The 12472-nt window shown below is 41.8% G+C and overlaps 1 protein-coding gene across 1 annotated transcript in view; it reads left to right on the forward strand.

Moving 5' to 3' along the window:
- The first annotated feature begins 5797 nt into the window (after positions 1 to 5797).
- Positions 5798 to 12472, forward strand: part of LPAR3 (lysophosphatidic acid receptor 3) — a 13528-nt gene continuing 6853 nt past the window's right edge. Inside the window, exons 1-2 of the mRNA XM_008630305.2 lie at positions 5798 to 5885; positions 8411 to 9168. Coding sequence (XP_008628527.2) covers positions 8433 to 9168 — 736 coding nt within the window. The 5' untranslated portion in view covers positions 5798 to 5885; positions 8411 to 8432. The remainder of the gene's footprint in view (positions 5886 to 8410; positions 9169 to 12472) is intronic.

A 12472-nucleotide genomic window follows, 5' to 3' on the forward strand; every position in this document is an offset into this window, starting at 1 on the left:
GCCGGAGCCCCGGGCGCGCCCCGGGCCGTGCCGGTGAGCAGAGCGGGCAGCGCCCGGAGCGCAGCCCGAGCCCGGCGGGGCAGAGCCCGGGCAGTGCTGCCGCTCTGTCCCGGCGAGACGTCGCGGTGTGTGCAGACACGGACGTGCACGTATAAAAACATACACGTGAGTTTCCATACGTTTGAGACTCCGTTTGCACACCCCTGGGTGCAGGGGGGCCGCGCCCTGCTGAGGCGCGGGCAGCTGGTACGGACTGTGGGCGCTGGGAAGGGTCTTCTGTTAAGTGGGGTTTTTTTAATACGGTGTTTCTTAATCTATGCAACGCACCGAAAAAATACACTGCCATTATTTCGCATTATGTCTTTTGATAAGTTCTTTCTCTTAAGGAAACAAGGTCGGGTGGGAGGAGAGGGAGAGGTAGAGGAAGCAGTTTTGTACCCTTGTGTTTCCAGAGGCCACGTACTTAGGTCTGCTCTCCCATCTGCGATATGAGTCTAGAAAAAGACGTTTCTTGTTGCAGACTGTAAGGTGCATTGCTGTAGCTTTGTTCTTTAAGCTGTGCTGAGTATGTGGTTCCTTGCATGTTCTTACAGTCTTCTAAAAGGTGCAGTAGGAAGCACAACTCAGATCCAGTTATATGGTGAAAAATCTGATTTCACTAAGCTTATCTGTGTAATGAAAATTAAACTAAAAGCAAGCAAACAAACAGCCCCACAAACCAAATCTGCAGAATCAGTAAGGAAGCAACAGTTCTTACCAGCATGTAAAGCTGAGAGATGTATTTAGCTTTTTTCAGAATCCTAGGCGAAAGTTTCAGACAAGTTCATCTGGATGTGTCCTGTGCTACACTGACCATTACCATTTAAGAACGTCTTCCAGCATAGGCTTTATGCTATCAGATAATGAAATAAAATCTCTGAAGTATATGATTTGACACTGTAGAGAATATATTTATCTTGGGTATTAGCCCTAAAGACTGACATACCTGAATTCTACTATTATGCCATTGGGTCAACTTCTATGTCTTGAGAAAGTATGTTTTGGAGTGTGCTATTTCTACCAGTTCCACTGACACATTTGCTTGCAAACCCAGGCTCTGAATCTGTTAACAGCTTGGATACAGACAAGTGACTTGTTTTAATCAGCAGTGGTGTGACTTAGGTCCTTATCAATATGTGCTGAAAAGAAACAGTGAAAGTTGACTTGTTTGGGACTGTGCTGAAATAGTCTGTATCCACATTCTGTAGGTTTTGTGGAAGAAAGCTGATTTGTTGAATGGTAAAATTCAACAAATTGGAGGTGGTAGTGATCAGTGAGAGGACCTGGAAGTTCTGCAGAAATGGGAAACTTACTTTAGAAGCAGAACAGGTATTTTCTTCTAGGCATGTTTCACAACGTATAGGCTGTTTGAATGACTTTGAAATACTTTAAATGCTATGTCTGTTTCCGCATTATAGGACGACCTGCCAGCTTCTTCCAGAACCACACTTAAAGGAGACTAAATGAAGGCTTTGCAGCAAAGTTTTTAGTTTGAACTCCATATATAGATCTACTAAACCATAATTTCAGAAAGACTTAAATTACCAAGTCTGGAGTCTAAACTTGTGGTAACTAGTGAGTTACTTGGTATCTGTCCCTAACAACTTCTCCAATGTATCAGAGCTTTCAGAAGCAATTTAGTGCAGTAGAGCAGGTTTGTACTAAAGGCATTTCAGGAGCTGGAGTCTGAGCTTTGTAATACCTTGATGGAGATGCCCCTGTATCTCTGTTTCACGGTTCAGCTGTCAGTGTCAGTCTGCAGCAGTTTGCAGAGGAACAGCATTGTCACTTACATGCACAGGATGACACTTGTGTGTCCTGACAGTGACTTTTAAGCCTCTTATCAGACTGTGTGTACAGAGCACTCTGGTTTGTGGTTGACGGTACTGTTTCCTCTCTCTGCAACTTTAAATATTTAGTCTTGAGGTTCTTTTGGTAGGTTTAATACTTTTCTTGAGGCTCTTTATTTGTATCATATAGCACTGGTCTTTTGTGCAGGATGTATGATACATAAAAACCTTAAATGCTTTCACCACAGATATCTAAGAATTGCCAAAGAATCATCTTCATTCCTTTTGCCCTACTTTCTTCACAGTCCAAAAGATGACACCACAGAAATGGACTATTACTGGAAATATCCAGAACCATGGTGGAAGTATGAGTGCTGCTATACTTTTCATCAAGTTAACATTATGTAGATGAAACAGGTTTGGAGAGAAAGTGGATGTGGCACTTTGCTCTCCGTAGCCTAAAAGGTACTGAAGACCAAGGGAGTGGGATAATGCTGCTTGGGAGTGATTGATTTGAGTTCAGCCAGTTATCTGAAATTGGAGATACTTCAGTTAAAGAAAAAAAAAATAGAGCCGAGCACAACCACAAGTAGATTCCCCTACTAAGTAAGTTCTCTGGTTGAAAAACTTATTCATTTGGCCTCATAGTTTTTTAATCATAACTTTTTTTCAAATTTTAAAGCTACATTTTAAAAACGTTTTTGAAAAATTATATTCTCAGGTCCTTGAATTGTACCATGTACCATGCTGTTTCAAGTACAGGCAGTGCCTGCACAATTTCTGTAATAAACAAAATAAAACAGTTGCATTTCTGAGATAATTTGTCTCTGTAAAACCTGTTAAATTAATGTTGGCTTCCATTACATCCTCTAGTAGTACCAGATTAAAAAAAGCTTTAGTTTAGATACATTTTGTGCAGTTTTGTGTTCTCTATGTGCTTCCTTTCATTTGTTTTTCTAAATTGATTTTTGTTATAATATCAATTAACTATTAAAGACAATTAAAGGTGAACCAGAGCACTTGCCTCACAAAACTCTTCCTTACAGTTACATATTAACATTTTTGGCCTCTGCTGTGTTACACACCCTTTTCTGCACTGGTATTTCTTTCTAAGCTGAGGTAACCTGGGTGGGTTTCTTGGTGCAATCATTTGGTTGTGTTTTCCTCCGTGGCCATACATGTAGCAGGGTGTGGAGGGGAACAAGGAACCAATTGCCTTTCTGAACTGGTACTGCTGGTATGTATAGCTTTGGCTGCCCAGTGTTCTGGCTTCCTTCTGCCTGCACCTTCCTCTGGGGAATAAGGTGAGAGAGCTTTTCAGTAATGAGAAAAATAAAAGCAGCAGCAGTGGTTTACCCAGCAGAAGAGGATGGGACAGAGGGTGTCCGTGTCTGCCTGTGGCACAGGGCGCAGGCAGGCAAATGCAGGGCTGTGGGGAGCCCTTGGACAGGGCTGCACAGGCTGCAAGTCTCCAGACACTCCTTTTGTGGTGCTCTGCCAAGGGCCATCTGCTGCTTGTAGGGTAAATTTAAAAAGCCGAAGGAATATGTGCGAGTAGGCAATTGCTGCTGGTATTTCTCTGCAGTGACAGTCTGAGTGTGAAGAGAGTATTTCAAGTGACTCTCTTCTTCTTTCTGCCACCTATGCCTGTGATCAGTCAGCGTGATAAACTCAGCTTTCTGCAGAGCAACTTTTGTAATAAGTTTCCAAATCTCTTAGAGATGTGTATTTAATACCTGGTCTTTGTTAATGGAGAAGGGGAGGCAGGAGGCAAAGTGCTCAGGCAGAGCTGGCAGCCTGCCTGCTTTGCAGGCTGAGCCTGGGCACAGCTTGCTCCTCTGCACCATCTCACAGACCTGCCCGGACTGTACTGGCTTTGTGATCTCTCCTGTTCCAGAGTGTATCATTTTGGTTGAACTACCCTGAAATTCTGCACAGAAATTCCTGCAGCAGCTCAGGAAAACCAGCAGTAAACCAGGCTGGTGTTCTGCCTGGGCAAACACCCCTCCCTCTCCGCTAAGCTGAATTTCTGCCCTGCCTAAAGGGCTTCACCACTCCATGTAGGCTCAGTCTTGCTCTCAGGACCTTTCAGTCCAGCTCTGCAGTTGGCTTGAATCCTCTCACAGTAGCTTTCTGTGCCAACCCAGGCCTGTCTGCTCCCTCCCTTTTGCATTTATACAGAAACAGGGCAGAAGCCATCAAAGTCCCCCAAACTGACGCCAGCCCTTCAATAAAGTTGTAGCCAATGTATTGAAACATCTTGGTTTTTAATGGACAGGGAAGAGGCAGAAAACCATGGGGGTGTGCCATGAATCACATTATGGCTTGCAGGATAAATTTTATAATGACTTTATCATTTGTGTTTTCCTTCAGAAATGTTTGCATTAATAATGAGTAAGTCAGCTTAGAGCTGATTTACAGGCAAAATTTAATTTTTAATCAAAATAACTTAAAGCTAATTTTAATCACAGTTTCAATCAGAAAAACCTTTGACTTAAATAACTGATACTAAATTTTATTATAAATATAAAAATTTTTAGTGGCTTTATTGAAGCAAACAAGATTCCAATTGAATAACAATCATTACAGCATGCTAGCTTGCAACTAGCTGAACCTTTTGTCAAAAACATTATCTAGACGATGTTTTATTTCACTGACTCTTTATTCAGGTAGCTAGTATAATATATTCCTACATACTCATGCAAATTCTTGACTTTTATTTAAAGAATGGTGAAGAACATATTCTGACAGTGTGAATTACACTTTCATAGAGGAATTTAAAATCATTTATGATACACAAACTGTCATTAAGACAAACAAAGTTCAAGGTGTTATGTATTGGGAAGAATTCTTAAAGTGTGCTTTTGCATTTGAAAACAGTTTAACTAAAATCCCAAATTCTTTGAGATTCTTTGGAACAGAGGATTTTTCCCACTCAAAAAAAGAGAAAAAGCTTTAATGTTTACTCAAGTGTGGTAGAGGAAAATGCAGTTCACAGTCCATCCGTTCGTGATCTTTGTAGCCTCTCTTGGTTGAAATGAGGTAATTAAATAGATTGAAATGAGGAAAAGAACCTTTTAGACAAGCTTTCGGCACTTGCAAAGTTTTGATGTATTTGCCTGTAAGTACCAGGGCAAGCTGTTAGTTCAACTCACCTGTAGAATATGCAACATGGGATAACTGCCGGAGGTCTGGATGGTGGGATAGGAAATACCAAGTGGCGTAGAACAGGTGAACAGAGATTTTTTTGCTGTCCTTTCCCATGAAAAACCTCAAGAAATACCAAGCCAATTTCAAAGCAAAAGAAGGCAATTCTTCTTAAAGTGAGTAGCGCAACTGGGGAGCTCTCTGCTGCAGACTCTGGAAGACTCTTTTGCCTTTATAAGTCTGGACTGACAAGTTTAGCTGGTTTTCTACTAACTTTGAACAATATTTTGCCTGAATATTCAAATTCTTTTGTACTTAATAAACAGATCTGAAATATGTAATATTTAAGGATTATTTTTACAAAGGGTTATATTTAAGGGTTATTTTTTTCTTCTTAAGTTTAAACCTGCCCTGGTTAAGATAAGCATCTCTGATTTGGCTGCAGAAGACGAGACCTGGAGAAGAAAGTCCTGCCAGGACATGTGATGTGCCAGGAGCTATGGGATATCCTGTCTTGTGCCTGGTGTGGACTGGGGCAAGACCACTGGATTCAGCTGCATAGCTCTGTCACGGCTGCACAGCTCCCGTGAGACCAGGCTAATTCTGCTGGGAGGACTTCAGATGAAGGTGTGAAGAAAACCACTGTCTGCAAGGGCCCTGGTGTTGTAAGTGCTTTTCATAAACAGGCTGGTACAGACAGCCAAGTGCTGCATCTCCACTTTGAAGGACTGGGATGTAAACTAGCTCCAGTTCAGCTTCTGCTTTGGTGCAGCTTCCATTTGGAAATCTCCAGAGTCTGCCCTGTGACCCTGAGACCTCAGCTCGATGCTTTTCTTCTCCTCATCTTACCTCAACACCTCAAGACATCTCTTTCAAAATCATTTGTCATTTGAGCTCTGCTGTGTGACAGTAAGTATTTGTAGTGTAATTATTTCAGTGGAGAATTATGGACGTGTGAATATTTTTTTTCTTTGTTTATTACTTTAAATAAGGATGGGACCTCATTAAGCTGAAGTATTTAGAATAAATTCATAGTTGATATTTTGGATTTCTTTAAGCTTTTCAACAGATAAGATGCAAAAAGCAGCTGCAGATTTCTTTACTCTCCTGTCACTGTAAGCAAGAGATGCATATGTTGAGATGATTACACAGTAAGATACAACATGTTCAGAAAACCTTCCCTGTAATTTTCACAGGTTTGGTTGCTTTTTTTTTCCCCCCCCTGCCATTCTTGCCCAAAATGCTGCTTCTATTTACAGGCATTTGGGCTGTTCTGTAAAAGCTTCATGTCAAGCTCAGTAGGTCCTTTGCTGCCTTGATGTGTTAGAGCAGAGGCTTCTCTGCTGGCAGGGTTCCCAGCACTTGGCTACTCGAGTAGCTGTTGTCTGCAGCTCCTCAGGGACTTCTGGTCATTTACAGACTGAATTTGATTTTTGAGTACTTCCTGGGTGAGAATGGGGAATGTACTGACTGCCCAACTCCCCTACGTTGCCCTGAACAGGGAGCAGTGGGCGTTGAATTTCATTTGACTCATTGCAGTGGATTTGCATTCCTGAGGCTTTTTTATTTTTAGATGGAAGGATGCTCTGTAATATTTCAGCACAAGGGATGGTTTACTTGTTTCCTTCCACTTCTTGTCCTTAAGTAGCTGTTCTTAGTGTTCTGACTATGTGTTCAAGTTTGATGCTTTAAGTAATACAGTCTTTTATAAAAAAGTGGCTGGCCAGGTTCTTGAGGATAGTAAAATGGACAACAATGTCAAATGGCCTGCTTTCATGTTGACTACTAGGTGGGAATTAAGAAAAATCAAGGAAAAAATGCTAAGGCGCTAGTTCAGAAAAATGGAATATTAAAAAAGATAACTTTGCTGAAAAAATTATGGAATAGTGTAACTTGATTTAAAATTACTGTAAATATTGCATGAAATAACACAAGTAGCAAAACATAAACGACAAAGGATGGACCTTTTTAGTTTAAAGCTTGGAAGGAACCTTTAATATAAAAGTGGCATTTTAGCCAGCCTGCTGGGGATTGTTTAATTTGCTTCCTAGTCCCTGGGAAGACGAAACATAACTGTAAAATGGGACCTCATTATTACCACAGGGTAATAATAGACAAAGTGAACCTGATGTTTATGTGTCAACAATTTTAGCTGAAGAGATGGAAAGCCTATGCTTTTAAAAATCTTTCTGCCTGTTACTGCTTCTTCTAGGTTTCTTGTTGGTTGCCACTCTGTATAATATCTAATGTGATCAGGCTCTTGTTCCATGGCTGCGTTCATGGGTTTTGCTAGAACTATACAATATCTATTAATGAATTGTTAAAACCCTTCTTCAGATACTGACAGTGAATGTGAGGGCTAGTGATGATCAGATACAAACTCTCCCTTCTAGGCTGTGAGACCCTGCATGGGGTCCAGCAGCTGTGAGTAGTTGCTGTCAGATCTCCTGTGTAAATTAGTCCAGGTTCAGTTTGGTTCATAAAAAAGGCAGTAAAATTGCCAAGGCAGCTGACATTGACCTCACCAGAGTAGCTGAAGTGTGATGTAATCTGGAACTTGGACTCTCTTTCCATCATCAGGTTTAATAGTCCTGTGTCCAAAATAGTGCTGAGTGGGTATGAGAAATAAACCCCAGCCATACTGCTGTTCCCAGGACTTGCTTTAACCTGTGGTTGGCTAGGGAACTGGATTTTGGTTTTAAAGATAAGTGGGCTGTGTGGTGCTCACAAGCCTGTGGGTTGAGAGCCCAGTAAAATAATTGCTGGCTTTAGAATAGTCAAATATCTAGAATATATTTTTCCCTTTGCAGCACATTTACTTAAGTCCTGTAGTAGTAAATAACAGGTATGTGCTCAGAATATATATGCCTGTCGTATCTTATATACATACTTTTTTTACATTTATTAATATATAATTGAGAAACAAAAAAATATTTTTTGTGTAATGGGCCTTTTATTGCTTACTCACTAAAATGGAAGAGTTATGATTTATTCTTCCCTATCCCTACTGGCTACACTGAGAAATGGAAATAATGATGGGGCTGTGGCTCAAACATGGGATTTCACAGCAAGAACGGCTTGGCTGTTGCTCAGATTTTCTCCATGATCTCCAGAAAGTAATTTTTAACTTCTTAACTTCCACCTTGTTGCCTCTACAGTATGACTGCTAGTGCAAGAGAACTGTGCTGGAATTTTTTAAGTAGGAAAATCTCTTAAAATTCCTGATTCATCCAAGCATCATGCAGTGTGGTCCTCCAGAATATCTTCTGCATCAACCCTGTACAGTTTGAGTTTTTAGTTAAGGCCTCCAAGTATATACCCTCTCGTGTCCATGTCACAACCCCTTGTCCCCAAAAAAAGAAGGTATGGTGATTGAAGCAAGGACTATTACCTGGCTGTTAATCTTCTTTCTTTCTTCCTTCCACCCTTCCTAGGATGCAGGGGCTTTAATCCAGGATGAACGAATGCTACTATGACAAGCGCATGGACTTTTTCTACAACAGGACAAAGACAGACACAGCGGATGAGTGGACAGGAGCACAGCTCATTGGTGTTCTATGCTTTGGGACATTTTTCTGCCTCTTCATTTTTATTTCAAATTCATTGGTCATAGCAGCTGTGGTCAAGAACAAGAGGTTTCATTTTCCCTTTTATTATCTTCTGGCCAACTTAGCTGCTGCAGACTTTTTTGCTGGAATTGCCTATGTCTTCTTGATGTTCAACACCGGCCCCGTGTCCAAGACACTAACAGTTAACCGCTGGTTTTTGCGTCAGGGCCTCCTGGACACCAGCCTGACGGCGTCCCTGGTGAACCTGCTCGTCATCGCTGTGGAGCGGCACATGTCGATCATGCGGATGAAGATCCACAGCAATCTCACCAAGAAGAGAGTCACCTTCTTAATTATATCAATTTGGGCCATTGCTATTTTCATGGGTGCTGTTCCGACCCTGGGCTGGAACTGCCTCTGTGACATTACTGTCTGCTCATCCCTGGCACCCATTTACAGCAGAAGTTACCTGGTGTTCTGGAGTGTCTTAAACCTGGTCGTCTTCTTCATTATGGTGGTGGTTTACATAAGAATCTACATGTACGTCCAGAGGAAAACCAATGTCTTATCATCACACACCAGCGGGTCCATTAGCCGGAGGAGAACCCCTGTGAAGCTTATGAAGACTGTCATGACTGTCTTAGGTAAGAGGCTACAAACCATGGTGGGCAAGGCTGGCAGTGCCAATGGATTGGTTTGTGTTGGTTTGGCTTAGCTTTTATTTAAAACAAACCAACCAACCAACAAACAAAAAATCCCACAAAAATTGCTCAAACCTCCTAACACAAAAAACCTCACTGAACTTAAAAGTGCTGGAGGCATCTAAACTTCTGTGTACTTTAGACAGTGAAATAGCTGTTGCACTATGCAGAAACATGAGATAGAGGACTGGTCAACACACAGAAGAAAAATGTCTCTGTTGTTAGGCACCTTGTTACAAAACACAAATTGTGAAGGTGTTTTGTTTTTTGGATTTTATTTTTTTTTTTTGAGCAGGAAGATACAAAATCACTTTGGAGAATGGCTTGTGAAGGTTTATAATTACCTAGTAGAACATTTTCAAAATAATGTTCTTTAATATTTGCACAAGGCCATGAGCTCTAATGTTGGACATCAATAGTTTTTTTTGCACATCTTCCTCTTGGCTGTTTCCTGAACATAGAAACTTCTTCCCCCTAGAAATGTACCTTCCCTAGGGAAAGGAGAGGATGCCTGGTGGGTCCATGAATTTGATAGAAGTTTGCTTTTCAAGGGAAAGATTCACCTTCATTTTGTGGACATTGCATGGTGTAAAATATTTTTAGATAATGATGGTGCAGCATAACCTTAGATCTCTGAATCATAACACGAGATTTGACCTGGGTTCTACCCTAAAGACACTGTTGATACTTGAGCAGCTCAGAACACTTCATCAGGTAATTGCGATGTAGTGCACATTAAACTAGAGAGGAACAAAGTGGATGACTGATCCTTGGAACAAATACCAGCTGTAGCAGTCAATTTTCCCCAGAATTACTTGAATCTGGACAAGATGTGTTCTGGAAACCACGTATCATGTGAGCAGGGCTCCAGGTGGAACTGGGGGTAGACTGAGACATTTGTGAAGCTGGGCTCGGGTGGTGGCGGACTCTAAACCCACAACTATGGCTTTACTGAGGTTGGATGAGCCAATGTAGGAAAGTGAAAGCTTTTGGGAAAGCTGGTGGCCATGTATACCTGGGACACAGTTGTGTCATGCTGCACCATGGTAGTACTAGAGAGCTCTGGGAGAAAACTGTAATTTTTCATGGAGGTAGGACTCGCCAGGGTAGGAACTTCACGCTGAGGACACTTGCTTCCCCTTGCAGTTTTTGGATGCTGTTTGAGGAGACTGGTATCTGATTTTATTATTTTTTTCTGAAATATTAGTGCTGTGCTACATAACACCTTTGTCTACCAAATGATGTTTTAAAGTGCTTTAGAAGTTGAAATCCATTAAACTTCACAGTGCCTGACTTGTAAAAGAAAGTGGACAGATAGTTCAAGCATGTACAAGGTTCTCACTTATACTTCTGTGTCTTCTGAAGTTGGCCTGTCCTCTGCCAGAGCCTTGTCTTTCTAAATCCTTCCCTAGCTGTTCTTCTTTCTTTCCCTTTCACTTTATGGTACTTATAGAGTCAATTTGGTGGTTGTGCCTGTCCCCCTGCCCTTGACTTGCAGGGGCAAGATCTGATTTTTTCCCTATCTAAGCTCTCATGCAGTGAAACTTAAACCACCCACCTGGAAGGAGAAAATCCCTGCAGAAAAACTCTGAATTGCTCCAAATATGGTCCTACCCTAATGCATAGGGATTGAGTAGACTGTAGTTAACTGCTGCATTGGAAAGAGACAGAAAACAGAGCACTTTTAGAAAGCAGTTCTCTGAGCATTTCTGTTGAAGGCAGAACTGCTCTCTGGAGCAGATGTGGGAGTTGGAGGGACAGGGATGGTGGCTGACATTTGCTCATCACTTGTAGTCCTTTAGCCTGTGGCAAGCCTTCAGTGTTCTTTGTGACTGTGTGGAAATAAACCCCACTTAAAATCTCATTTAGAACTTAATGTTTCTTTTACTAGGGAGTGGGGCCTTAGGACTATGGGTTGATTTGAAGTTCAGCATTAGCTTTCTCTTACTCACCAGCATATGGCTTTTCAGCCATGAAATTGAACTATAATTCAGGCAAAGCATTTAATGATATTGTGTGCTGGGCCAGGGAAATTTAACTCAGAAAGCCTGAGTGCTACTTCAGAGATTATAATTTTGTATAATACTTTGTCAGTCACAAAGTCAGAAACAAAACCGAAACAGAGCCTGCTTTCAAAGAAGTCGAATTAGTGCTGGTGTTGCTGGGTGTGCAATCTACTTCAAGCTCCTGGGTCAGAGGAAATGTATCTTGGCATGTTCCTTCATATCAGTTCTCCAAATTTTGACTCTGAGAGGCTTTTAATAAACATTTATTTCTAAGAATGAGAACTTATTTTTTTTAACAGTTTGAAATGTGCTTTCCTGGCCACGTCATTCAAGCACTCTGTGCAAAATGTATTAGAAACCACATAGCTTGTTTTCTGGACTTTCTTATTACCACAGGAGTCGCCAAGTGACCAAAAGGATTCTTCCAAAGTCCTGCTTACAACCACTGATGCAAGAGCCTACAGTTACATGCAGCACATGGGTTTTGCCTAAAGCAGTTATTTTTAATGGTTTGTTCCAAAACATCTGAAAATGCTTTGGAGTACATGCCTGATATGGTCTTAACTAAAAGCCTATTCCAAGGTGCTGTGCTGGATAAAGCATAATAAACCCCAGCATCCTTGTTCATGTACTCTGTTGGTTTCATGGGAGATTCAGGACAAAATCCTTCTGATCTGCTGCTGTGTGGAAGGAGGCTGTGTGTAGCTGGGAGCTGCTGGCATGCTGCTCCTCCCAGCTTCCTCCTGCTCCCTCCTCGGTTAGGCTGGGCTGCAGCTGGTTGCCCTTCCAGCAGAACATCCCTGTCCTTTCTGGGTGTTCTTCTGTGGCCCTACAGTTGAGAGCTGGGGAAATTGAGATTTTATGGATTCCATGGATTCATTCACCACAGCTTCAGGTGGCTTTTTGCACCATCCCTTAGGCTTGGAGGGTCGTTCCAGATGCTAGGAGTCAAGTTCCTGTCATCTACATATCCCTGCCATAACCCCTAAAATAGTCCATCATGGCATAGGAGTAAGGCTTTCCTTTTGGCATGCTGAACCACAGGGAGTTATCTAGTTGAAACTGGAAGATGTGAAACCGAGCAAAAGGGGCTAAAATCCCCTTGGACTGACCTTACGGCATAATCCCAGCTCAGCCTGTGACTGTAACCTTGAAAGAAGAGTGGCTGCAGGTGTGCAGGTATGTGATTTTCAGGTGGTTGTGTATGTGGTAGCTCCTCTGAACCTGGCAGTGAGATTCCT

Source organism: Corvus brachyrhynchos, unplaced genomic scaffold, assembly GCF_000691975.1.
Source record: "Corvus brachyrhynchos isolate BGI_N302 unplaced genomic scaffold, ASM69197v1 scaffold101, whole genome shotgun sequence".
NCBI lineage: Eukaryota > Metazoa > Chordata > Aves > Passeriformes > Corvidae > Corvus > Corvus brachyrhynchos.